Source organism: Mus musculus, chromosome 8 (assembly GCF_000001635.26).
Source record: "Mus musculus strain C57BL/6J chromosome 8, GRCm38.p6 C57BL/6J".
Classification (NCBI taxonomy): Eukaryota; Metazoa; Chordata; class Mammalia; order Rodentia; family Muridae; genus Mus; species Mus musculus.
In genome coordinates this window covers 122,888,862-122,916,471 of record NC_000074.6, presented here as the reverse complement: position 1 = coordinate 122,916,471, position 27,610 = coordinate 122,888,862, and the positions used below count along the sequence as shown (strand labels likewise).

General features: G+C 49.3%; 1 protein-coding gene and 1 long non-coding RNA gene across 6 annotated transcripts in view; one reads left to right on the top strand and one right to left on the bottom strand.

Annotated features, from left to right (window-relative positions):
• Gm39273 overlaps window positions 1–27,610 on the bottom strand; it is a 47,466-nt gene that overhangs the window by 1,407 nt on the left and 18,449 nt on the right. Inside the window, exons 2-3 of the long non-coding RNA XR_003947488.1 lie at window positions 10,510–15,852; window positions 1,814–10,391 (exon numbers count right to left, since the gene is read on the bottom strand). This is a non-coding gene — a long non-coding RNA (predicted gene, 39273). The remainder of the gene's footprint in view (window positions 1–1,813; window positions 10,392–10,509; window positions 15,853–27,610) is intronic.
• Ankrd11 (ankyrin repeat domain 11) overlaps window positions 1–27,610 on the top strand; it is a 158,964-nt gene that overhangs the window by 125,813 nt on the left and 5,541 nt on the right. For 2 of the 5 annotated variants that reach the window (XM_030243850.1, NM_001081379.2), the window contains 7 exons: window positions 427–571; window positions 7,666–7,804; window positions 16,323–16,493; window positions 16,665–16,868; window positions 17,756–17,898; window positions 19,765–19,912; window positions 20,316–26,833. In XM_030243850.1, coding sequence (XP_030099710.1) covers window positions 485–571; window positions 7,666–7,804; window positions 16,323–16,493; window positions 16,665–16,868; window positions 17,756–17,898; window positions 19,765–19,912; window positions 20,316–26,833 — 7,410 coding nt within the window. In that variant the 5' untranslated portion in view covers window positions 427–484. Of the gene's footprint in view, window positions 1–426; window positions 572–7,665; window positions 7,805–15,773; window positions 15,871–16,322; window positions 16,494–16,664; window positions 16,869–17,742; window positions 17,899–19,764; window positions 19,913–20,009; window positions 26,834–27,610 lie in introns of those variants that run through there. The other 3 variants (NR_037865.1, XM_030243852.1, XM_030243851.1) reach the window with 3 other exon arrangements.

Genomic DNA, 27,610 nt, shown 5'->3' with positions numbered 1-27,610 from the left:
TGAGGAGTGAATGTTAGAAGCTATGCTGGTGGAAGAGATAAGATCTCTTGGAATGAAAGGGCCAGGGCATTTCATTCTCTGCTCTGGGTGTTCACCTGACCTTGCTTGTGAGGATGACTGTATGAGGGGGAGAACCGAGTTCTAGGCCCACTCAGACCCCTCCCATCGTGATTTAGAGGGGGTCTGTGTCATGTGTCCAGGTATCGGGCACTGGTGGCTGGTCACCAGAATGGACTTTGAGGATCCTCACAGGTCATTCCTTTCTCCTCCCAGGCTCAGCCCCTACCTAGAGTGAGGCTATTGGCCTTAGGTCCGAGCAACTGCACATCTTGGTTGGTCAGTCTGTGTGGTTCCCTATGAAGTTGGGCAGGTTTTATGTTTTGGGTACAATGGCTTTAACCTTTTCTGTTTTTTCTTTTGAAACAGACAGTTGATGATGAAGCAATAGCAGCATAAATGAAGATCAAGTAAGGGGAGGAGAACGATGCCCAAGGGTGGGTGTTCTAAAACACCACAGCAAGAAGACTTTGCTCTCAGCAACGACATGGTGGAGAAACAAACTGGGAAAAAGGTAACCTGGCTTGCCCTAACCTCCCCTGCCTCTCCTGGGTCATTAAGATCCAGGGTAAGAACTGAAGACAGTGCTCACACCTTGTACTTCCAGAGCCGGATCATTATTCTGACCTTGGCTGGCTCCGTGAGGCCTTTGCTACCAGGAGTGTCCAGTTCGCTTGTGATTGGGTTTGCAAGGATCCATTCATTCACTGAACAGGCCCTACTTAATTAAGTTTGTCATAGACAAGCCTCCAGCAGACTTGTATATAGAATTCACCCTCCTGTGCCCTCAGAACCCTAAGATACAGTGTCATGTGTTCAATGAAAGACGGTTAACTATGTGTCACAGTTATACTGACTGTAAAATAGTCTTAGACGTTTGCTTTCAAATGTTGTTAATTCAAAACAATAATAGATTTGGGTGGTGGTGGCAAAGCAGAATAAAAGAATAATAAGATTATACAATGTAACTCTAAGTTGCCAGAGTCAGTCAGTGCTGTTGACATCAGATTCTGGGGTACATACTTCCTGGCGTAAAGGAAAGACTCCAAAATCAAGAAGTTAGAACTGGACAGATCAGAGTAAGGCTTTGCCTTAAAATATATGTTTAGTTGCTTGTTTATGTTTGCGTGACTATGTCCAAGCCCATGAGTTGTCCTGGGACTGGGTTTCTTGCTGTGGTACGACAGCATCTGAGCCAGTGAGATGAAGTCTGACACACTCTCAGAACTGATCTCATGTTTGTTTGTTTTTGTTGTTTTGTTTGGTTTTGGTTTTTTCAAGACAGGGTTTCTCTGTGTAGCCCTGGTTGTCCTGGAACTCACTCTGTAGACCAGGCTGGCCTTGAACTCAGAAATCCGCTTGCCTCTGCCTTCTGAGTGCTGGGATTAAAGGTGTGCGCCACCATGCCCGGCTTGACCTCATGTTTTTATAAGGTGATTTTCCTCAAGTTTTATTGCTGTCATTTCTGGTCCGCCCTCCTGATTGTCTTGGCACCTTGGCTGTGTCTGTGAGAGGGTCCCAGCTCTGGCTTGCTGTAAGTGAGCCTTCATTTTGATTCTTTCTGCATGTTGCTAATACTCCCCCTGTAATCACTAGCAAGTGCTGTGGTATACAGGCAGACACTGCAGAGTCACATGATCTGCTCATTCGGTTCACTGTGAAGTGGTTTGTGAACATGACATATGTAGCTGCTGTTTAAAAAGAACAGATAAAGGGGCCTCTGGGACCCTTGAGTATCCATGTAGCATGAACTTACTTTTGGGGACAGTTTCACACCGAATAGATGCAAAGGCATGGTTTTCAGGTATATTCATAGAAGTTTCCATGCAACAAAGTCAGATAGTTGTAGAGCAGGAACAAGGGGAAAGGCTGCACTGTCGTTTCCTAGACTTTTTAAAAAAGACTCTCACTAGGCTGGCTTCAGAAACATCACATACTGCTGAGTCTGTGGGCATTCAGGTCAGAGAAGCACCCTACTCCCACTGCCTTGTGTTGGAGCCTTGCTCAGACTCAGCCATTCCTGTCTTAGTGCAGCTCCTGCCTACTCTTCACCTCAGCTGTGTGACAGTGTGGAGCACCTTGCACTTAACTATCCAAGTCTCCCCCTCCCTTCCCTGAGTTTTCCTCACTGCCTTCTGAGTCTTCGGTTTATAGATGCTCTCCATCCTGGCTGACTGCTGCTCTTGTCTGTTAAAGAATTCTCCAGAGGGCTCCAACTCCCAGAGAGAGAGGGAGGGGTGGGGGATGGGAGAGAAGGTCCTGCCATTTGGCTACACTGACAAAGCTGAACAAGCTCTTCCCAGAATTAGTTCTTCAGTGTGGGTCCCAGAAGTTGTCATGAAAGAAGCGGTGCCTTTCAGGTGTATGTCACATGGCTTGACAGGAATGGGTAAAAGGGCAAGAAAGTCTTAAGTCGGGATCCAGGAGACAGGCTGGTCTCTAGAGAGTAGCAGGCTACAGTGAGCCATGATGAAAGCTCTAGAGGTTGGGTTATATCAGCCTCCTAGGAACATGGACATGTTTCAGGTTGGTTAGGGTTGTTGTTAACTCTGGAGAAGACATAAGTTGTAATGAGCTGAGTTATTCCTGAGACTACAGGACCTGGGCTATGTATGTGGGTGGTGTACATGAATTCGATTTAAGGTAGGGGTGTGTGTGTGTGTGTGTGTCCCAGCAAGGTACCCTGACTTGATTTGGGTTTGTTTGATTACTTGCTTAAATCTGGCCTTTTCTGGAGCTTGACAGGACCCGTGAAATTGCTGTGTGACGCTGCAGTGCTTGGCCGTGGTGGATCTTTCCTATCTTACCTGGTCACTCTGTAGAAAGCAGTCCAAGATGGAGTACGTAGGTGTCTATTCTTCAGGGACTACAGAGGATCCCAGGTGGCAATGTTGAGTAAAAGTTCATGAAGGAGGGCCTGCTAGTGACAGAACACTGACTGGCTCTGGCTATACAATGTGAACTTACTTCCTCACGTAAGGCACATGTTATCAAAAGCAACATAATTTTAAATTTTTTCTCCCAAATGAATCATACACTATGTGACATACTCTTCTGTCACATATCTTGCTACAGACCCATTAGTGACACAAGCTGACATGTAGAGAAGAAAGTGCCAAAAATGTCTGGAACATCTATATACTGCATACTGAGATAGCCTTAGTAGAGACCAGCAAATCTCCTACTCTTATGGTCATGCTCTGTCCACAGAGCTAGATGGCCGCTGTGTTATCCAAGGCCCCTCAGCAGGAAGTGAGATCTTTCGTCCAGTTCAGGCTCATTCTCATTCTCCTGTGACAGATGGCAATCTGTCTCAGCAGAAGCCTCTTCTGCACTTCTCAGAGGGTTTCTAGACCGCGGGCATCCCTCATGCAGACTGGTGAGCAGGAGGTGGCTCTAAGGGTGGGCACCTGCCTCTGTCTAATTAGGTCCCTCAAGGAAGGATAGCACATCCCCTAATTTGCAAACTATGTGTACCCTGTGTGCCATAATACCTATTGGCTCTTTACAGTACCAGAGCATCCAATGTTTCTCCAGGACAAACACAAATTCACCCCTTAACTGAATCTGATGGCTGCTCCCTGGGGTTGAAGCCTACCTTAAGAGGCGGCTGCGCGAGTGCCACCAACAGGGCAATAGCTTACAGTCAGGCTGTTGGGTCCTGTGATTTTTTTTTTTTTCCGGGAGTGTTCTTGAGGTCTGTGTATGAAATGTAGACTACCCCTGACAGACAGGAGGTACAGGAGGCTGTGGCCAAGAGCAGGATGCTAGAAAGATTGATATGGAGCCTGATTCACTCTCCCCCATCCTTAGCTGGGTGTCGCCTTAACTCAGGACACCACACAGGAGTTAGTGATGGCAGTGGCAGAGAGGCTGATGTCTACTTTGTGAGTATTGTCCTCTGGGCTTTCTGTTCTTTCCTTCCCTTTGCTATAGCAGGAGAGAAGAGTCTAGCATGGCTGTGCAGGGTTTCTCTCACAGAACTGTTGCTGGGGCTGCCAAGGGTAGCAAACCACTGAAACCTCGATGGCTTCTCCAGTGTGCAGCTCCTACCCCCATTCACAAAAGTCAGCGCCTGAAGCACCCCCTCTGACACTTGCTGCTCATCAGCATTCTTAGCTTCACAGCTCCTTGGGTGTTACCATTTCCTGTTCAGTCCCCATTTCTCCAACAGTAACACACGTCATGACTATAAAACAGAGCATTCTTGAGCATAGAGGATCCTCAAACACAAGTTCCCCAGTTGGCCTTCATTCCCTATATTCAACTTCCTGATTTTAATAATGTAATATTTGATTTAATGTTTAATAATGTAATATTACATTGATTTTAATAATAAGTATATAAAATATTCCTACTACCTAGAAAATGGCTACGTAAGACCTTCCTGGTGGGCTGAATCCCACAGTGCCACTGTGGCTCCCGTTGAGGTTGCTCTAGTTTCCTTCTAACTATTGTGGAACTTTTTTTACATTAGTTTATTATTATTAATTTGCGCGCACAAGTGTGTGTGGAAGCCAGAAAAACTGTTAACATGTCTGTCTCTTGCGTTCCAATTTATTTTGACCAATTGATTGATTGAAGACAGGACTCACACGTGTTCTTTCTCAAGCATGTGGAAGTCTTTGATTGGGGGAGGTTCCCATGGACATGCTTCCTCAGCTATGTCAGAGGGCAGTTTGTGGGCAGAAGATCTCTCCTACCACATGGGTCCCGGGACCATTGGGTTTGTCAGCAGACACTTGTGTGCAGTGAGACATCTCATCTGAAGCTTCATTTTTCGAAACATGGTCTCTTACTGAACCTGGAACTCACCAATTTGTCTGGCCAGCAAGCTTCTTATATGTAGGGATTATAAATTAATACTGCTACTCCTGGCTTTTTATATAGGTGCTGGAGATCTGAACACATGATTCTGCAACAAACGAAACCATTTCCCCCAGCCATAGTCACATGCAAGGTCACAGAACTTTTGCTTATATTTTTCCCCTAAGTTTATGACATCAGTTGACATAGCAAAGACTTTTGACCAAATTTAACATTTATTACAATTTATTCAACAAAAATTCCTGTGTGCCATCATTTAATAATGAGGGCTGAATTCTATATAAGGTTGGATACAAAGCAGCAGAAGGACACCAAAGTCCCCACCTCTGGCAGTTTTATGCAGGCGTTGGCTAGCACAGTAGCAAAATAAAAGCCACAAGAGATTGGAAAGGGCAGAATAAACTTTACTCCAGGATATCAACAGTTGCACAAAAGCTACAAGAATTAATGGTTCGGGCAAGGTGTCAAATGTAAATAAAATTTACTTCTAAATGTAATTAATGAAAAATCAGGGATTTTTCAGATTGAAATTTAAAATATATAGCTGGGTGTGATGATTACAAACATCTGTAATCCCACCTCTGGTAGGATTCAGGATCAGGCAGTGCTACAGTAAGACCATTTCTCAAACAAAAACATCTCCAGGGAATTCACCTTTCTCTTAAGGCCTCTGAGAGCACCTGCATATTAAAGCCACACATTCACACACGCACACATGCATACACTCAGAGGCAGAGGCACACTTGACTGTATGCATACACACAGAACTAAAAATAAAATAATTTTGTCAGGCTTGGAGACACACTCAAAAGGAAGGGGTAGACAGATCTCAACAAGTCATTTGTTAAAGGATGTGAAAATTCCTGAGCAATTAGGAAGACCTAAATAACTGCATCCATCAGGAAATTGTCTTTAGGTATATATAAATTTGACATACTGCCACTGAAATCCTTACAGGTCTTTGGTAAGAACTGATCCTTGAGCTTACATGAACACTCAAGGAACCTGTTGTAACTCAGGTTGCTTTGCAACTGGAGAAGTTATGTGCTCTCTGATTGGAATATTTACTATAAAGATGAGGTGGGGACAGGAGTGTGGCACATTGAGTCTCCAAGGAAGGCGCCAGGATGGTTTATCTTGGAGAGGGTGAGCTGCTTGGTTCATACGTCTGGGTTGCTGGTGTCTAGTAGAGTTGTTTGCCCTTACAGAGTCCCTGGTGGATGGGAGTTGCAGCTTTGTTTCTCCTCTCTGCTCTCTGTAGATCATGAGTTAAGGCAAGCTTTGCTCTGTGTACCATGTACGCACAGGTGCATGGGGCCAGGACTGCCTTAGGTACCATGGCGTTTCCACCTTGACCATCTTTATGGCATGTGTTGATTAAGCTTGGCTTAACTTAATGCTCAAGGTATTCTAATTTACGAAGTGGTCATTCTGTAGCGTTTACAGTTGGTCTCACTTCAGTTATCATTTTACAGTGGAGAGAGCTTGAACCATGCTGTCTTTTCCCAGTTGCAGAACAAAGTTTTGTGTCCACATTCACTTTCAAGAACATCTTTGTATTGGGGGTGGAAGAATGGCAGTCAAGACAGGGTTTCTTTGTCCTGAACAGTCCTGACTGCCCCGGAACTCAGTTTTGTAGTCCAGGCCGGCCTTGAACTCAGAGATCTGCTTGTTTGTGCCTCCTAAGCACTGGGATTAAAGGCAGGCACACACCACGGCCTGCTTAAGCACTCATACAGTTCTGTGTTGAACTCTAATGTGTTCTAGATAAAGAGGTTGGTGTGCTCCTCTCCCCCCATCTGGTTTTGTTTGCATGGAGGCATCAATGTCACTTTCAGAGGATCACCATGGCCACCTGCTGCTAGCACACTCCTCAGCTGAACAAAGCACTGGGCCTTCGTACGCTATTTTAGCCAAACTACACGCTGTGCTTAGTTACCTAGGCAAGGAGCTGCGAGGTTTGTTTTTTGGTTTTTTTGTTTTTTTTGTTTTTTTTTTTTGTTTTTTGGTTTTTGTTTTTCGAGACAGGGTTTTTCTCTGTGTAGCCCTGGCTGTACTGGAACTCACTTTGTAGACCAGGCTGGCCTAGAACTCAGAAATCCACCTGCCTCTGCCTCCCGAGTGCTGGGACTAAAGGCATGTGCCACCACGCTGCGAGTTTTATGTATGTTTTTAAAATGTGAAACTTTTTTAGTGACACACATGCAACTTCCATTTCACTTTTTTTTTTAACTTAGGTTATTACCCCCTAAGAGAGAGACCCTCATTTCTCTTACCTACAGACATGCCACCTCACCATATCTCAGGCCTCGGATGGAATAGAATGCACAGGCAGCGGGGCTATCTATCACCAGGAGCAGCCAGTGGGCCCATGTTCTGAATCAGAACAAAGCTGCAACTTTCCCAGTCTTGGTGGGCAGGGGGGTTGTGGTTGTTCGGGGCCTTAACCCTTGGACAGTATGATTTGCACCTTTAACTCTGCCAGCACTCTATGCGAGTTATGTTGTGGAGTTTGATTCTGACTTGTAGGGAGAGTTCAGTGCTCCTCATCAACAGTGCCGTCCTCGTGGTGGGAGGCTAAGGCAGAGAGCAACCCTAGCTAAAGGAGGAGCAGTCACAGTCAAGCCTTTTAGTCCTAGAAGCATATATGTCCTAGAACAGGAGGGGCTGTTGATCGCCCCAGTAAAATGTTTGCTTTCTTTGGCACATGAAGCCAAAGTCGTGACTTGAGGATTTAACCCGGAAACAATAACTGAAAGCATTGCTCTCTCTCTCTTGTAGGATAAAGATAAAGTTTCTCTAACCAAGACTCCCAAGCTGGACCGCAGTGATGGCGGGAAGGAGGTGAGAGAACGAGCCACCAAGCGGAAGCTGCCCTTCACCGTGGGGGCCAATGGAGAGCAGAAGGACTCGGACACAGGTACCAGACTGGGTTTAACACTGTATCCCTGGAGGAGTCTTGCCATAGCTATTGCACCAGTCTGTACAGTGCAGCCCAGAGTAATAACAGTAAGGGCAAGAGACAGCAGGCCTCTAGGTGATGGCTCCCCACAGCTCCCAAGGCACATGGATTTGTGGCAGAACCCAGGGAGAACCTGAAATCGAGGCAGCTGGTGTAGTCTTCCTAAGAATGGATAGGTCTAAGAATGCAGAACAGGAGCATATACGGGTTGGGGTTAGCACCTTTCATTGTGTACGTTCCCAGTCGGATTCTGTCTTGCTCAAGGAGAACCCTGGGGTCTGCTACTGGCTTGCATATCCTTCTGAATTTGATGATGCAGGCAGGACTCCACTCTACTGGTCTTTTCTCCTCCCCCCTTTTTTAAGGCCTCTGGGGCAGTAGAACACAAATGGCAGAGGAAGCCTGGGGTGAAGCATTGGGTTTCATGTCTGTCATCTCCTAGCACTGAGGACGTTGAGATGAGGCTGCTGATGTCTCGGGGTGGGAGGTTTATAAAGGCTTGCATGGATGTCGCACCCTCTGTCACAGATACTTGTAAGGAAAAGCAGAAGTATGTGGGTACTTATGGTAGACATGTGGATAGCAGGCTTCCCTACACCTCTGTTCTGCCGTAGTGCTGGAGTGGAGGGATGACAGCCCCGTGAGCTCATCAGGACATAACCAGAAGACCACATCAAACCTGAATGTCTGTGTGTGTCTGTGCGCGCGCGTGTGTTTTAACATTGTTTGTAGGGATTCATAAGGCAAGTGGCGGTCCTTGCATTGCTCAGGAGAGTGCTCTGACTCCTGTTGTGGTTGTGGAGGGAAGTCTGTCCATCTGTGGAGGCCTCTGTGAGGCTCTGCACCACTGCACTCTAGATTGTCCTTCAGCCTTCGCTGTTGGTGTGCTGTCAAACTGTTCATGTTCACACCTGACCTGAGGCAGGCACAGGCTCAGCTTTGGCAGGTAGCGTTTTCAGGAAGACTGAACTGTAGACCTAGCTAGAGATGGGTGACTGGCCAGCGCTGTGTCTACTGTCCTATCCGTGGCTGACTTCTTTATAACGTTTGTGAGTCGGGTCTCGCAGCTCCAGTGAAGACTGGATCCACTCCTTTCCTACTCCTTCCTTCGTTGGAAATGGAACCCGAAGCCTATGTGCAAACTCGCTACTGTTGGTGTTGTTTAAGACGTCCAGCCTTAGGCATCTCTATACTTGGAGATGGGGTTTGTCAGTTTTCTCAGGCTGGTTTCCACCTCTGGATCCTTTTGCATTCATCTCCTAAGTACTGGAAGTATTGGTTTGTCTTCATCCATTGGGTTCTGCGCGCGCTCGCGCACACACAAACACACACACACTTTATAATCTTTCTCTTCTATACATTGGTGAGCTGGATGCCTCAGGAAGTACTGGGTATTATTCTCCTACCCAGAGATGCAGTGCTGGCTTACAAACGGGGTATGATGGAGTGGATGGCATCTTGTCTGCAGGGGCTTCTGCAGTGGCACCCACCACCTCATTCAGGATGGAGAATACTCAGAATGGGTGCGCAAAGAATTGTGGGATTGATATTTTCCCCCTGTGTAATAAAGAGGTTTATTTTGGCTCAGAGTTCTGGAAGCTGGAAAAGTGCTGATATTTTTAACTCGATGAAATAGTGACCAAGATAGGATCTCTCTGGTCATCTTGATAGGGTTGTCAGACCTCCCTGGAGGTGTGTGACTCAGTCATACTAAGGCACCTCCTAGTTTTGAAAGGTTTTTACAGACAAATGCTTGCAGTGCCCTAGGCCAATAGCTTATCCTTTCCTGACCAGTGTTCCTCCAGCGCCCTCTGCTGATAATGTACAGTTTAGCACTCATCCTTGATGACAAATGCGGTCTACCCCAGTAACACAAGGGGTACCCTCCCACCCTCATTCCAGTCAGGGTTCCTAGTAGCAAATAGTGAGCGTCCTTTACTGTGCCCTCAAGTGGCAAGAAGCTGGCTGGCCTTAAATGACCAAACCGTACAAACTTTTCCTGTTTCCCAGACCCTGCTGCCAATGGCCCAGCCCACTGGAGGTGCGGCTTCCCCAGTGCTTAGTCAGGACTGAGGGCATCCTGCCAAGAACAGTACAGTTTTGTCTGTTGTGAGTCAGCCTGATGAAAAAGCTTGCCCTCCCAAGGCTGTCTATCAGTGTTGTGATGCTTATGCCGCAGCTAGATGCTGTAGGTGTTCAGATAGACCTCAAGATGGAACATGCCTGCGATCATGATGCCCAGGAGCTGTGGACAGGAGCATGTCCTGACCCCCTGTGACACTGGCGAGACTGGGACATAACAGACCTGGTTGTCTGAGCCGGTACCCTCATCTCAGACTGTAAGACCATCTCCACTCCCTCAGGGCCTCTTCCAGACCAGGTCTTTGGTGTTGACCACATACATCACCTGGTGAGGAAAGGCTCTTCCTCCCACTCTCGGTCTGGTCTCTGTAGAGTTCCCGAGGCCTGGTGTGACATCACAACCTTTTGATCCTGGAGCATGGGAAGCAAGTAGATTCTATGACCTGCAGGCCACCTAGGGCTACTTTAAAAAAAAAAAAAAAAAAAAAACCTTCGTTATGGAATTACGTGATTTGCTTAAAATTTGGTCTCTGTTGAAAATTTTTCCACTAATTTAAAAATCTATAAATTACCCTACCTACCTTTCTAGGGCTCACACAGAATCCACCTGCCCCATTGCGTATGAAGTCAAAACTGGCTTCCCAGTACAGTGCTTCCTTGGAAGAAGGGAGAGAATTAACTTTTTCCACCGCTGTGCCTTTGAGCCTCTTTTCGGGTCTGTACAGCGTTCGGTCGACTCATGAGTCTTAGACACCCACTGAAGCGTTCATTCCTCGGGGCTTGATCCCTCAGTTCTTCTGTGGGAGAGGAAAAACTGAGGGATTCTCTTGCCATTGGCTATATGGAACTCGGAATGCTTGGTGTAAGAGGCTGTGTGTGTGTACATGTGCACACACGCTAATGAGGCTTTTCTGTCCTCTTGCTCACTAGATGGTGTAACTCTGGGCTGCATATTGGCAGATGCTAGACCATGGCAAGTGAGAAAGCAGAGTGCATCTGTCTGCCAGGTCACTGACTCACAGGCTAGGGCTTGGCAGGGAAAGGGCGTGGCGTGGAGAACCTGCTGATTGCCCTAATAACCACAGTGTGACTGCTTGTGAACAACCAGAGCCAAATAAAATGCTTCATGGACTTGGTGGTTGGTCTGGTATATTTCTCAGCCATTTGCCCTTTCCATTTTTTTCTTCACAGAGAAGACTGTGGACTAGCAAAGAAAGTAATTTCAGTTTCAAATTGTGTATTTTCCATAATTCAGAGGCAGATGGTCTGGTGGGCAAACCAGAACAAAGTAATATATCTACTTGATACGAAGGCTCAGGACTGTTATTTAGCATTTATAGCAATGAGACATCAAAATTAGCCAATGTGAAAGGTGTTTGGGGTTAGAGCACAGCAGAGATCCTTAAGGAAGACAAGAGGAGGAGTGACAGACATGTGAGTATAGGAGCCAGGTAGTGTGCTCCCAGCTCCACACTGAGGGCCGTGAGCCCTTGCCTGTGCTACTTCTGCCTCATCTGTTAGGATCTTAGTATTAGGAGGGGCTTCTGCTCCCAGCTGCTGGTATCCAGGTCTCAGTGCATGCCTGGATTTGTATTTCTGTATTTTTCAATCTTTAGCATGCATTTAGCATAGTAAGGGGCAGCTTGTAGATCGTGCTGCCTGCCTGTTGTCTGGGTCGAGACGCTCACATCACTTGTGTTCTTCTGGACTCATGCGGTGCAGTGAGAACCAGTGTTCCCCTCAGTTAGAAATTGGGAAACGACCTGCAGAGGTCATAGAAGCCAAGTTATTGTTTTCTTGAGTCTGGCCTCACTGCCACGCTACAGGTGACTAGTCCATTTCTCAGAAGGAGGAACAAGGTCTAGAAGGCCACCGCGCATAGCTAAGAGGGTCACGCATCTCAGCACAGGCTTTCTTAATTATGGCTGCCCTAAAAATGAAACAAAAAGATACCACTAAGTCAGGAGTGCGGTTTGCAGTCACCACTGTTACTCAATGAGGTTGTGCTGCGTGTTGGGCTGCTGAGAACACTCTGTTGAACCCTCTACCTGCTGTGTTAGGATTGGGACTTGGTGACCAGAAATACTGTAGCTAAGTTACTCTAGATTCCACGACTTGCTCAGATATTTGATGGGGAGGTTGTTTTGGGATCTGTTACGGTGTTCACTGAACTTGTTCCTGGTAGGAATGATGGCAAACTGCTCTGGAGAGTTTCACTGGCACCTGCAAGGAATTTACTGCTGTTTAAAATACCACCATGAATCAAGACCACACCTGCTTCTGGATTCTGAAGGCCCATACTTGTAAAAAGTGGTCTTGTTGAAAAAACCTAGAATTAAAAGCCAAGAATAAGCCCACACTGCGACGTGGACACAAGTGCATTGTCTCAGTCAGGTGACAGGCCCTGGAGTCAGGCCTCAGACACTGCACAGTGCCTGTCTTTAGGACCCATTGTCTATAAAAGAAGGCAGTCGCTATTGAAAGACTCCAGGATTGCTGGTAGATTCTAAAACAATTCAGAAGGCAGAAACCTGTTCCTCCTCTAGTAGGGTTGGATATGTGCTTCCATATACACTGGCAGGACCGAGGGTTTCTGGCCCCCAAGAAGAGCAAAAGTAAGGCTCTGGATGCCAGAACTCCTTCGTCAGGATTGCAGACTACAGGGGACAAAGCTGTTCCAAAAGGTTCTGCAAGGGATAACCTTAGAACCCCACTCTGATCTGGACAGAGTGAAAACTAGTAAAATGAACTAGGAGAAAGAATTGAGATCAAACATCTGGAAATGAAAATTATCAGTAAAATTAAAAATTCAGTGGCCAGGGCTGGAGAGATGACTCAGCAGTTAAGAGCACTGACTGCTCTTCCAGAGGTTCTGAGTTCAATTCCCAGCAACCACATGGTGGCTCACAACCATCTGTAATGAGATCTGATGCCTTCTCTTGGTGTGTCTAGAGACAGCTACAGTGTATATTTTTAAAAAAACAAAAAAAAAAGCTGGACATAATGGCGCACGCCTTTAATCCCAGCACTCAGGAGGCGGATTTCTGAGTTCCAGGACAACCAGGGCTATATAGAGAAACCCTGTCTCGAAAAACCAAAAAAAAAAAAAAAAAAAAAAAAAGTATCACTGTGAGAAAACACTCACTAAACAAGTTTGAGGGCTTGAATTCATGCCCCAGAGCCTGTGTACAGATCCTGGGTGGCATGTGTACAATCCCAGAGCTGGAAAAGTAGAGACACGTGGATATCTGGAACCCACTGGCTAGCCAGCCTAACCTGCTTGGCAAAATCTCAGGCCAGTGAGAGGCCCTGTTCCCCCAGCCCCAAAAGACCCCAAGGTTGACCTTTGACATACTGATGCACGCCTGCACGCACACTGACAAAACGATCAGTGAATTCATTGTAGCTGAAGACATCTCCTGGACGGAGCCATGACTGAAGTAGAAAATAAAAGAGAGACAGAGACATATATATATATATAAATATAAATGGATCTTGTCAGAGCCTCAGGGAGCATTTGCTGTAGTGTGAGCAGAAAGACATTATTGAAGAGCACTGGCAGAGTCCTAGGCCCCTGGCACCCCAGCAGCCAGGAGCTGGGTTTGTTGCCCTTTCCATCAAGGACTCTGTCCCTGGGAAAGCATGCTCTGTCCTTGCTGCCTTTCCTCCATGGATGCCGTCAGAACAGGCTGCCAGTGCAAGCCACACCAGCAGTCCAGGTGAAGGGCAGTGCTGAGTGATAAAACACAACTGTCTTACCTCAGAGGCCTGGCATGAGACGTGTGGGTGAGGAGGAAGATCCTGCAGAGAAGCAGAGTGCAGCACATTCCCTGTCTCTGGGTGTCCATCCCTCCTGTTCTCAGACCTTGGGCGGTACCCAAAGCAAAGACTAAACAGCACAGTTTTAAAGGGGGACTGTTGGATCCAGTTGGACAGCTCTCCCTGCTGTGGACTCCACCTGCCACTTATTCAACTGTCACCTTGGAGCTCTCAGTGGTCTACTTCGCGGTGTAGCAGACAATATGTAACTGTGACAGTGGGTGTGGAGCTGGGTCACCCTCTTTTCAGGGGTGCAGGCCCATGTCAGGCAGCTCAGACAGTTTTGGACACAGAACTTTCAGTGTCCTTTGGTGTCCTTCTTTTACCCAGAAGCCTGATATAGTACCTCAGTCTGCTAAGCACTCAGGTTTGCCGGACTTTGAGACTGGGGAGTGAAATTGGACAGTTGTGCGTGCCAGTTGTTGCAGTGAAGAGACTTGAGGAGAAGCCCATTTCATAACTGTTGCCACCCACTCCCATTTAGACAAGGCTGATAATATTTAAGCTGTTCGGCTGAGAAGTTGCTGTTCAGTGGGAGGGGAGCAGAGCGGTTTTTGTGGTGTTGCCTGTCCCTGAGCATCTTTAAGAGGAGGTAACGTCCTCCCTGGTTGAGCCCGAGCCCAGCAGCAGCTGTTCTGCAGGATGAGCAAGCCGGTCTTGTGTGCTGCTCAAGGTAATGGCTCAGCCTTGAGCCTCTGAGTGACTGCTAAAGTACATGTGCCTCCGACTGCCTGAGGGTCCTTTGTTATCTTTAAAATAACAAGTATGTGGCCTGGCATGGCAGCAAACTCCTTTAATCTCAGGAGGCAGAGGCAGGCCCATTTCTTTAGTTCAAGGTTAGTCAGGGCTACATGGTAAGACGCTGTCTCAAACAAAAACCAAGCATGTTGGTATGTCATACGTGTGTATAATGCTGGCCCTTGTGGGGGCAGAGGCAGGGTGTAGGCGTTACAGCCTGGGCTCTATGAAACTGTTTTAAACAAACAAAACAAAGATGCCACCTCTAACTTAGTTGGCAGGGTTAGAGACTCAATACAGTGCCAAACTTTATAAAAATAAACTGTGCTCTCTGCTGTGAAGACACACTAACCCGCACTGTGCCAACCACAACCGCACAGAAGCAGAGCTGACCCTTGGCTGTCTCTTGGAATTGTTAGTGCACGTAGCAAATGTAATTTGCAGGAGTGTGTCACACATACTGTGCGCAGTCTTTCTGAGGGTGGCATGGTTTCTGAGATTCAGTTCTCATTAATTTTTTTTTAATTTTCTCATATTTATATATCATGGCTTATTTAAAATTAGCTGCTGTGGCCTAAAGTGTTTTGGGGGAGTTTTACCATGAATTGTTAAACAGGCGCGTGTCACCGCCTACAGGCTTATAACATTAAAAATCTTCTAAGTCACCAAGCCATGGATTTAGTTTTTAAGAAGGCAGTCTTGACATGCTTGTAAAGAGCTAACAGTCTGTCAGAACACTTGGTAGTAAGGTGTTGGAGGTTGGGGCCTGAAGACACCCAATTGGAAGAGAGGGACAAGTACTGACAAAGCTGAGGAAGTCTCCATCATGTGGTCACCTAGGCTGCTTTCTTAGAGTTGTCACCTGCTCTAGAGGCAGGCAGACACTGTTTTCAGAAGCCAGCCCATTCCTGCAGAGGGTTTCTTGACTGGAAAGGAAGACAAGTCCTACAGGTACCATCCCCAGGCTATGTAACTTGTACCCTGTGGCCTGGGGAACCTTGAATCCCGCTTAGCCCTGCTCCGGGGCTGACTCCAGATCTCCACCCACAAGACAGGTGCAGTGAGGCAGGATTCAAAGCGAGAGCCTTTGTGTTCCCAGGTCATGGACTCTGGGGGCGTCTTTCTCCATACCCCACCTCTAACGAGCAGCAGCACGGCCTTCAGTAGAGGTTGGCAGGCCATTTGTCAGTGGTCAGAGGCGCCCAGGACCTGCCTGTTAGGAGCGGTTAAGATGGAACAGCTGAGCTGTTACATCGTTCTTGTTAGTGCTCTGTGTTGATGCCTTTAGATGCCTCCAGCTCAGTCCATGTTGTGGTACTGCAAGGCTGGTACGGTCCTCGAAGCACCATGGCATGAAATGGAGGTTCCTAGAAGCAAGAAGAAAGGTACAGTACTGACAAGTTGGCCTTGATTTATTTACATATATTAAACTGTGTCTGCCATTTTATATGTGCACTGTTTGTTTGGAGGAGGGCTGGGAAGGAGTTTAACTGCAGACACGACTAATAATAGTGACCTGTCCCATGTGGGCCAGGCCAGTGATGTTGAACCATCCTACTGCCTTTGTGTGTGGCGCCTGTAGGAGCAAGTGGTTGATGGAGATGGAGACTTATCTGATGGGCTGACAACAGGGTATTACACTGTGTCTCTCACAGCTACTGCTCACAGAGTGGGGTGCTGCCAGTGCTCGCAGCACGGTCACTTCCCCTCATAGGCCTTCCTTGTTGCTCTGTAAGTGTTGGGTGGAATGAAGGGGCTCTGTAACGTTAGTTACAAATCCAGCTTTGAGGATTGGGCATGAAGTCTCCCCTCCCTTTCTCCCTCACCTGCCACACAGAGAAGCAGGGTCCCGAGCGGAAGAGGATCAAGAAGGAGCCTGTTGCCCGGAAGTCCGGGCTGTTGTTCGGCATGGGGCTGTCTGGGATCCGAGCTGGATACCCTCTCTCTGAGCGTCAGCAGGTGGCTCTGCTCATGCAGATGACTGCTGAGGAGTCTGCAAATAGTCCGGGTGAGCATGGGCACTTCACTGGTTGGTTCCTTGGATGGGGAGAGAGTGGCTCTACTTGGCAGTGGTCCTGTATGGATCCCCTTTCCATAATGAAAATGGTTGGGTCTTGAGGTTCCCATGAAACAAAGCTGCCTTCTGTAATGTCCTGCCTGTTTCCTCCTTGGCCTGCAGTAGACACAACACCAAAGCACCCTTCCCAGTCTACAGTGTGTCAGAAGGGGACCCCCAACTCTGCCTCAAAAACCAAAGATAAGGTGAACAAGAGAAATGAACGCGGAGAGACCCGCCTGCACCGAGCAGCTATCCGAGGGGATGCCCGGCGCATCAAGGAACTCATCAGTGAGGGCGCGGACGTGAACGTCAAGGACTTTGCAGGTAGGTCTGGGCCGAGCCCCGTGCGAGGGTGGGCCCCAGAACATTGGAAGAAGTGTGTTTGTGGAGTATGCTTGTTTCTGTGCTGACTGACAGCCACACAACACAGTTTGATTTGCCGCTAAATTAGTCTCTGGAAAAGTATTTCAGGATCTTTTTCTTATTGGGGGCGGGGGGGGTAATGGAGTACGCTTTAACTATTTCCTTCCACATCGGGAGGCCTTGGGCTAGTGATCTAAGTGTCCAGCAGAGGCCACTGCCACTCTGCTGCAGACTAAGCACACTTGCTGCTTCCTACAGAGGCTGGAGCCGCCTCCCTAGATGTGATATAGTGCAAGGCTCTTAACATTGAGTGGTTTTTGTGATTAGGGCACTTGGCTGCCTTTTGAAATGTGCTCCCCCACCATGGTGCAGCACACCAGGAGAACCATGTATTCACAGTGCAGTGACCACTGGAGGCCGAAGGGCTGGGGATGTGACCAGAATTCATCATACACATGTCTGAAATTCTGTCTCAGAGAGGAGAGTGAGGAGGACTCAGTCAAACTCAACTTCCCTGCTGCCTAGTTCATGATTGTTTGATTCTGTCTGATATAGCACATTAGTTTAAAACAGTTTTCATTTTCTGACTGTTAACCTGTGCACAAATTTTCTGCCCAAGTATAATTATTTCAAAAAGTTTTAAATCTGCAAACTTAGCAGGCTAGATGTTCATTATGCAAAGCGCCACAATTGTTTTAAAGGGACGCCGTCTCAGGGTGTAAGGTAACAATTGCCCAGCTGGCCGCTCCTTAGGGAGAGCAGCGCACATCCTCTGTGCTTCCCCCCAGTTTAGGCAGGGTGAAGCTTTCAGGGATTACATAACAAATACCCCAAGTTTCTGTCTGCAGGCTGGACTGCACTGCACGAGGCGTGTAACCGGGGCTATTACGACATCGCCAAGCAACTGTTAGCCGCTGGTGCAGAGGTGAACACTAAGGGCCTGGATGATGACACACCTTTGCATGATGCCGCCAACAACGGGCACTACAAGGTTGGCATCTCCCTGCAGCCCTCCAGTGGCTGCTCTCTCCTTAACTTCTGGACTATTCTACAGCTTCATGTTTCTCTGTCCTAGCTAGTTTTCACATTTTCTGAGACTGGGAAGTGAGCTTTGTGTTGTCATCGTTGCTGTCCCCTGTTGCCTCTCACCCCACCCAATCCCTTTTCAAGCCTTAAGACCTAGCTGTTGCTTCTGCCCTAGGCCAGTACCCAGATAACCTGAGTTTTGATAACTCGCAAACAGCACTGCAGTGACTGTGTAGTGCTGGCTCTTCTGACTGCATGAGTGGCTACTGAGCCCCTGTTCTCGGGTACTGAGCCTGCCCAGAAGGTCAGAGTCTCGGGGAGAGAGGCAGCATAGTCAAGATTAGATTACTGTGCTGGGTAAGACTTCCTCTCTTAGGGAAAGGGCTTCCGGTAGGGAAGGAAACCCTAAGATATGCCAGACATAGCTCTTCTTACAAGAGAATGGGTTGCAGAAGTGGATTTATTAGCTACAAACTGAAGAACAGTAAGCTTGGTAAGAATGGGAACATCTGCCCAAGTTAATAGTGCAGCAAGCAGGTCCTGCCTGGTTGTGCCAGAACCTACAGCTCTCAAGAACCCAGTGGTGCACAGCATACACACATATACATACATACATACATACATTACATTTTTAGATTTAATATGGAGATAATGACATGATGGTTCATTTGCTTGCTGGTTTTTAAGAGCCCTTTTAGAAAAATGTTCTGAAAGGGTCTATGCAATGTCTGAGACTTGTAAAAGAATACCATGGAAGGTGGGTAGTGATAAAACTGGGAGGGAAGAGCCACTATCTAAGTCTTCATACATCCATGAGTTTTCACGTTTTTCTTTAAGTATGTAAAATGTCACAACTATAGGAACACAGTAAGCTGAAGAACAACAGTGGCCTCTCAGGAGAGATATATGGTGTAGTCCTAAAGGCAGCTTCCTGGATGGAAGAAGTAGACAGATAAAGGAGACAGAAAGAGTAGGCTGGGTAGAAACATGGCCTGTATTTCTGGCCTTAGGAGAAAGTCACAGAAGGTACTGACCGCTAACGACAGACATCAGGAATAGGTCTTTGGTCCCAGCACTGCAGGAACCAAATTCTGACAACAGCCCACACACTGAAGGAACGAGCCAGCTTTATCTGCGCCGTGATGTAAGCCAAGCCAGCGAGACTGATTCCCTCGACTCTGAGGCAGGCTGTGGTGATTTGTTACAGCAGCAGTAGAGTCTCACATGCGCTAAAAACTCTTCATGGTGATGATACCTTGAGCTGGAAACAGTTTGTGAGTGACAAGAGGATGTGTTAAAGCTTGAACTGAAGTTGAGGATAGATTGAAACTGGATGTTTGCACTGGAATAGAGTGAGTTACTGTTTCAGGCATATGCTGATAAATGACTGAATAGAGCTGTTGAAATGTCACCTTGAATGTTTCTGTCACCCATGTAACCACCTTTATGCATGTAAAATCAAGCAAGGAAGGAGTTCTCTTATTTTCTAATGTAAATGAAAATAAATAAACCAGCTTACAGAAATGTGGTCTTTGTTTTCTCTATTTCCCACCCCCAGCCCCTCTGTGCCCCTCTTTGGGAGCTGTGCTGCTGCCCAGCTCTCTCTTGGGAAGGGGAGCTCGAGAGAAGATTGGGGAAGAGCAGGAGAGACCTGGACGTGACCTGCTTGTCAAAGGGACCCGCCCTGTGCAGTCCCTCACAAAGGCACAGAGCCCTGCTAGACACTTATGGCTCTACACGTAGCCCCCGCAACAGGGGGGCCTCCTACAGGCATGGCAGGGTAACACGATTTCTCAAACAGTCTGTTAATATCAACGTTAATGTTTTGTAGGTGGTGAAGTTGTTGTTACGGTATGGCGGAAATCCTCAACAAAGCAACAGAAAAGGAGAGACACCGTTGAAAGTAGCCAATTCGCCAACGATGGTGAACCTCCTGTTAGGCAAAGGCACATACACTTCCAGTGAGGAGAGCTCTACTGGTAAGCCAGCCCAGCAACCGCAGCGGGTGGGCGGGGCTCTGTGCTGCCTGGCCCTCGCCAGCACCGTGCAGTGTCTACATATGGTATTCCCCTGCAGATTGCAGCACAGGGTCTACAAGCCTCCTCAGGTGGCTGGCTGGCGCCTTCAGGAACTTGCAGGAGTCCTGCCAGGGTCCCTCACTGCCAAGATGCCTGTACTCTGTCTGCTGAGACCCCAGCCTTGTGGGTTCCTTCTGCCTGTGGTTGGCCTCAGATGTGACTAAGTCAAGTGCTTCTTCAGAAGCAGAGCCGTCCGGCTTCCCTTCCTGGGCACCATGCTCCCACCACAGGTGCAGAGCATCTTTAACTGACGGTAGGAGAATGATGCTGTTCCGCCTGACATCTCCCTTCCTGTTTCCAACAGAGAGCTCGGAAGAAGAGGACGCCCCGTCATTCGCACCTTCCAGCTCCGTCGATGGCAATAACACAGACTCTGAGTTTGAGAAAGGCCTCAAGCTTAAGGCTAAGAACCCAGAGCCCCAGAAGACTGTGACCCCCGTCAAGGATGAGTACGAGTTTGATGAGGACGACGAGCAGGACAGGGTCCCCCCGGTGGACGACAAGCACCTGCTGAAGAAAGACTACAGGAAGGAGGCTAAGGCCAACAGCTTCATTTCCATACCCAAGATGGAAGTGAAGAGCTACTCAAAAAACAACACGCTTGCACCAAAGAAGGCGGCCCATCGCATCCTGTCAGACACATCCGACGAGGAGGACGTGAGTGTTTCCATAGGGGCTGGAGAGAAACTGAGGCTGTCAGCACACACAATGCTCCCTGGTAGTAAGGCACGAGAGTCTTCTAGTTCTAGGCAGCAAAAAGAAAAGAATAAATTGAAAAAGAAGCGAAAGAAAGAAACGAAGGGGAAAGAAGTTCGGTTTGGAAAGAGGAGTGACAAGTTCTGTTCCTCTGGGTCAGAAAGTGAGTCCTCAGAGAGCGAGGAGGACGACGGGGACTCTGTGGGGAGCTCAGGCTGCCTCAAGGGGTCCCCGCTGGTGCTGAAGGACCCTTCCCTGTTCAGCTCACTGTCTGCCTCCTCCACCTCATCTCATGGTAGCGCTGTGGCCCAGAAGCACGGCTCCGGCCACACCGACCAGCACACGAAGCACTGGCGCACTGACAATTGGAAAGCCATTTCTTCTCCAGCCTGGTCTGAGGTGAGTTCTTTGTCAGACTCCTCAAGGACGGGACTGACCAGTGAGTCTGACTGCTCCTCCGAGGGCTCTAGTGTGGAATCTCTGAAGCCTACGAGAAGGAAGCAGGAACACCGAAAAAGGGGTGTCCTGCAGAGCGCGCCGTCAGAGAAGAGGAGCTCCTTCCACCCCTGTACGGATGGCGCTGTCCCCAAGCTGGACAAGGAAGGGAAGGTAGTCAAAAAACACAAAACCAAACACAAACACAAACACAAGGAGAAGGGACAGTGTTCCGTCAGCCAAGAACTTAAACTGAAAAGCTTTACCTACGAATATGAGGACTCCAAGCAAAAGTCAGATAAGGCCATCCTTTTAGAGAGTGACCTCTCCACTGAGAATAAGCTGAAGGTATTGAAACACGACAGAGAGCACCTTAAGAAAGAAGATAAGCTCGGTAGGATGAAGCCGGAGGATAAGGACTGGCTCTTTAAGGATGAGAAGGTGCTGAAGAGAATCAAGGATGCCAACAAAGACATGAGCAGAGCCTTCCGGGAAGACAAAGACCGTGCCAGCAAAGCAGAGAGGGAGAGGGCCACGAAGGACAAGTCCCCGAAGGAAGAAAAGCTCAGACTGTACAAAGAGGAAAGGAAGAAAAAGTCCAAAGACCGAGCTTCCAGACTCGAAAGGAAGAATGACATGAAAGAGGACAAGCTCTCCAAGGAGAAGGAGAAGGCCTTCAAAGAGGACAAAGAGAAACTCAAAAAGGAAAAGCTGTACAGGGAGGACGCTGCCTTTGATGACTATTGTAACAAAAGTCAGTTTCTGGACCATGAGGACACCAAGTTCAGCCTCTCTGATGACCAACAAGAGAGGTGGTTTTCTGACCTGTCTGATTCCTCTTTTGATTTCAAAGGAGAGGACAGCTGGGACTCAGTAACAGACTATAGAGACATCAAGAATGACTCGGTGGCCAAACTTATCCTGGAAACTGTCAAAGAAGACAGTAAGGAAAAGAAGCGCGACAACAAAATCCGGGAGAAGCGAGATTTTAAAGACTCTTTCTTCCGAAAGAGAGACAGGGACTGTCTAGACAAGAATTCTGAGAAAAGGAGAGACCAAACGGAAAAGCATAAAAGCATCCCTAGCTATCTTTCTGAGAAAGACAAGAAAAGGCGAGAGTCTGCAGAAGGGGGCCGGGACAGGAGGGATGGGCGGATTCGGTCTGAAGAAGTGCACAGGGAGGACCTAAAGGAGTGTGGGTTCGAGAGCAGCTTCAAGGACAAGTCAGACTGTGACTTCCCCAAGAACCTGGAGCCCTGGGAACGGCCCCATGCAGCGCGGGAAAAGGAGAAAAAGGATGCCCTGGAAAAGGAAAGGAAGGAAAAGGGCAGGGCAGACAAGTACAAAGAGAAGTCCAGCGAGAGGGAGAGAAGTGACAAGTCCACCCTTGACAAGTGTCAGAAAGACAAAGAATTTGAAAAATGCTTTAAAGAGAAGAAAGACGGCAAGGAAAAGCATAAAGACATACACAGCAAAGACAGAAAAGCATCCTTTGACCAACTGAGAGAGAAGAAGGAGAAGGTGTTCTCTAGCATCATCTCAGAAGACTTCTCAGAGAGAAAGGATGACAGGAAGGGGAAGGAGAAGAGCTGGTACATTGCAGACATTTTCACAGATGAGAGCGAGGACGAGAAGGACGATTGCGTGGCCGGCAGCTTCAAGGCCACAGAGGCCAGCGACACCCAGCGAGTGGACGGCCTCCCAGAAAAGGAGGAAGGACGAGAACACCCCTCGGACAGGCACCGGAAGTCCTCTTCTGACAGGCAGCACACAGAGAAGCCAAGAGACAAAGAGCCCAAGGAAAAGAAGAAGGACAGAGGAGCTTCGGAAGGAGGAAAGGACAAGAAGGAAAAAATGGAAAAGATCTTTGAGAAGCACAAAGAAAAGAAAGACAAGGAGTGTGCAGAGAGATACAAGGACAGGAAAGAGCGAGCCTCGGCTGACTCTGCCCCAGAAAAGAAAAACAAACAGAAGCTCCCCGAAAAGGTAGAGAAGAAGCACTTCGCTGAGGACAAGGTGAAGAGTAAACACAAGGAGAAGCCAGAGAAGGAGCACTCCCGGGAGAGGGAGCGGAAGCCTTCCCGAGGCCCCGATGTCGAGAAGAGCCTGCTGGAGAAGCTGGAGGAAGAGGCTCTGCACGACTACCGGGAGGACTCCAACGACAAGATCAGCGAGGTCTCCTCGGACAGCTTTGCGGACCACGGCCAGGAGCCCAGCCTGAGCACGCTCCTGGAAGTCTCCTTCTCTGAGCCCCCAGCAGAGGACAAGGCCAGGGACAGTGCCTGCCTCTCCGAGAAACTGAGGGAGAAGGAGAGGCATCGGCATTCCTCTTCCTCCTCTAAGAAAAGCCACGAGCGTGAAAGAGCCAAGAAGGAAAAGGCAGAAAAGAAGGAGAAGAGCGAAGACTACAAGGACAGCATCAGCAGCGTCAGGAAGGATGCCAGCCAGTTCGAGAAAGACTTCCTGGATGCAGAGACTTACGGGGTTTCTTACCCCACAAAAGCTGACGTGGAGGAGGAGCTGGATAAGGCCATTGAGTTGTTCTCCTCAGAAAAGAAAGACAGGAGTGATCCTGAACGAGAGCCTGCCAAGAGGATAGAGAAGGAGTTAAAGCCGTACGGCTCGAGTGCCATCAGCATCTTAAAGGAGAAGAAGAAGAGAGAAAAACACAGGGAGAGATGGAGGGAGGAGAAGGAGAGACACAGGGACAAGCATGTGGACGGCTTCCTGAGACACCACAAGGACGAGCCAAAGCCTGCAGCCAAAGACAAGGACAACCCTCCCAACTCCTTCAAGGAGAAGTCCAGGGAGGAAAGCCTGAAACTCAGCGAGACTAAGCTGAAGGAAAAGTTCAAGGAGAACACAGAGCGAGAAAAGGGCGACTCCATAAAGATGAGCAACGGGAACGACAAACTTGTGCCATCCAGAGACTCCGGCAAGAAAGACAGCAGACCCCGGGAGAAGCTCCTGGGAGATGGCGACCTCATGATGACAAGTTTTGAGAGGATGCTGTCCCAGAAAGACCTCGAGATTGAGGAGCGGCACAAGCGACACAAGGAGCGCATGAAGCAGATGGAGAAGATGCGGCATCGGTCTGGAGACCCCAAGCTCAAAGAGAAGAAGCCCACGGAGGACGGGCGCAAGAAGAGCCTGGACTTTCCTTCCAAGAAGGCTCTGGGGCTGGACAAAAAGGTCAAGGAGCCGGCTCCCACGCTGACCACGGGTGAAAGCAAGCCACACTCTGGACCGGGTACAGAGTCCAAAGACTGGCTGTCTGGACAGCCCCTGAAGGAGGTTCTCCCTGCTTCACCCCGCACTGAGCAGAGCCGACCCACTGGGGTGCCCACGCCCACCTCAGTAGTGTCGTGCCCCAGCTACGAAGAGGTGATGCACACACCCAGAACCCCGTCCTGCAGTGCTGACGATTACCCCGACCTGGTGTTCGACTGCACCGACTCCCAGCACTCGATGCCCGTCTCCACCGCGTCCACCAGCGCCTGCTCGCCGCCCTTTTTTGACAGGTTTTCTGTGGCTTCCAGTGTGGTCTCAGAAAACGCAGCAGGCCAGACACCCACCAGGCCTATCTCCACAAACCTTTATCGCTCGATATCTGTGGATATCAGAAGGACACCCGAGGAGGAGTTCAGTGCTGGGGACAAGCTGTTCAGGCAGCAGAGTGTCCCTGCGCCCTCTAGTTTTGACTCCCCAGTACAGCACTTGCTGGAAGAGAAAGCTCCTCTGCCACCCGTTCCTGCAGAAAAGTTTGCCTGCCTGTCCCCTGGCTACTACTCCCCAGACTATGGTATCCCCTCGCCCAAGGTGGACACGTTACACTGTCCACCAACAGCTGTGGTCAGTGCCACACCACCCCCAGACAGCGTCTTCTCCAATCTACCACCAAAGTCTTCCCCTTCCCCTAGAGGTGAACTGCTGAGCCCAGCCATTGAAGGGACCCTGCCCCCAGATCTAGGCCTACCTCTGGATGCCACAGAGGACCAGCAGGCCACAGCTGCCATCCTCCCCCAGGAGCCCAGCTATCTGGAGCCTCTGGATGAGGGTCCCTTCACCACAGTCATCACGGAGGAACCTGTTGAGTGGACACACACCGCTGCTGAGCAGGGCCTGTCTTCCTCCTCCCTTATTGCCAGTGCCTCTGAAAACCCTGTCAGCTGGCCTGTTGGCTCTGAGCTTATGCTAAAGTCTCCACAGAGGTTTGCAGAATCCCCAAAACATTTTTGCCCTGGAGAATCCCTCCATTCCACCACCCCAGGACCCTACAGTGCTGCAGAGCCCACCTACCCTGTCTCTCCAGGATCTTACCCTTTGCCGGCCCCTGAGCCAGCCCTAGAAGAAGTCAAAGACGGTGGGACAGGAGCAATCCCAGTGGCCATCTCTGCTGCAGAAGGGGCTGCTCCTTATGCTGCTCCTGCTAGGCTGGAGTCGTTTTTCAGCAACTGCAAGTCACACCCAGATGCACCCCTGGACACAGCCCCTGAACCTACGGGTGTTACTGCTGTGGCTCAGGTAGAGGCTCTGGGACCCCTGGAGAGCAGCTTCCTAGACAGCAATCCTAGCATATCTACCCTCAGCCAGGTGGAACCAGTCTCATGGCATGAAGCCTTTACCAGCCCTGAGGATGACCTCGACCTGGGGCCCTTCTCACTGCCAGAGCTTCCTCTCCAGGCCAAAGATGCTTCAGATGTTGAGGCAGAAGCCGCAAAGGCCAGTCCTGTTCCTCCGGCGGAGAGCCCTCCAGGCCCCACGGGGGTTCTCGGCGGAGGGGATGTCCCTGCCCCAGCAGCTGAGGAGCCACCAGCCCCACCGCCTCAGGAAGCATCGCCTCAGCTCTCCACAGAGCCCGAGCCCTCAGAGGAGCCAAAGCTGGATGTGGTTCTAGAAGCTACAGTGGAAACAGAGGTCCTAGCAGACGACAGTGCCCCTGAAGCCTCAATCTCCAATTCGGTGCCAGCACCCAGTCCCCCTCAACAGCAGCCTCCGGGAGGTGGCGATGAAGAAGCTGAAACTGAAGATCCTTCTGCCACTCCCTGCTGTGCACCTGATGGACCCACCACAGATGGCTTGGCACAGGCACACAACAGTGCAGAGGCCTCCTGTGTTGTGGCTGCGGCCGAGGGGCCCCCAGGCAACGTTCAAGCAGAAGCTACAGATCCAGAGCCCAAGCCTACATCTGAGGTCCCTAAGGCCCCCAAGGTGGAAGAAGTTCCTCAGCGTATGACCAGGAACCGTGCCCAGATGCTGGCAAGCCAGAGCAAGCAGGGCATACCTGCAGCAGAGAAGGACCCAATGCCCACCCCAGCCTCTAGAGCCAAGGGTCGAGCCTCTGAGGAGGAAGATGCCCAGGCCCAACATCCCCGCAAGCGGCGCTTCCAGCGGTCTAGTCAGCAGCTGCAGCAGCAGCTGAACACATCCACACAGCAGACCCGGGAGGTTATCCAGCAGACGCTGGCAGCCATTGTGGATGCCATAAAGCTGGATGCCATTGAGCCCTACCACAGTGACAGGTCCAATCCCTACTTTGAGTACCTTCAAATCCGGAAGAAGATCGAAGAGAAGCGAAAGATCCTCTGCTGCATCACGCCGCAGGCACCCCAGTGCTACGCGGAGTATGTCACCTACACGGGGTCCTACCTCCTGGACGGCAAGCCCCTCAGCAAGCTGCACATCCCTGTGGTGAGTGCCATGGGCTCTGTCTCCACAAGCACCCGGCAGCAGGGCAATAACGAGCAGAGAGCAGTGTGGTCAGGAGGCAGTGACATTCTTGTCCTGTTTGAGGGTCAGTTCCTCTAGCTAGCCCTTCGTTATGTACACCCTCCTCCCACCCCAGTGGTCTCTGCACTTTTCCTGCTGGCTCTTTTTCTCCTCTTTCACAATGAAAGGCCCTCAGCTGCCTTGTCTCCCTCCCCGTTCCCACCTTCACCTGGCATGGTTCTTGGGTCTCACTGCCATTCTGGAGCCTCCATTCCTTCATTGGAGTTCATTTTAAGACATCAGTGGCTGCTGTTCTGCCTGGCAGGGCTGTCCTTAGTCCCTTCAGCAGGGTCGTCCCATACATAGCACATCCCGCTTGACCATACAAACAACTTCTTCTGACCTTCTCCTCGGACCTCAGAACTGGCCTTTTCTTTCACACAGCCACATAGTGCTGTCCTATTTCAGGAATCCCTTTTCACCTCACTGCAAGCAGCTTCCTTTCTACACAGCTGGATTTTGTAGCCAGCTCCCTTGTTTGTTCCTCCCTGACTTGGAGAGACTCGCCATCATTGCTACAGTGTAAGGGTTTGTCCAAGGGAACGGTCATGCTGACCTCTGCCTAGGCAGAAAATACACACATGGGCAAAGGAGGGTGGGGCTCATTTGGTTCACCTTGGAACATATCGGTACAGCTAGCTTGATCCCAGAACCTCCCCTACCTGGAATTCTGACATGCAGGGCCAGACAGACCCTTTG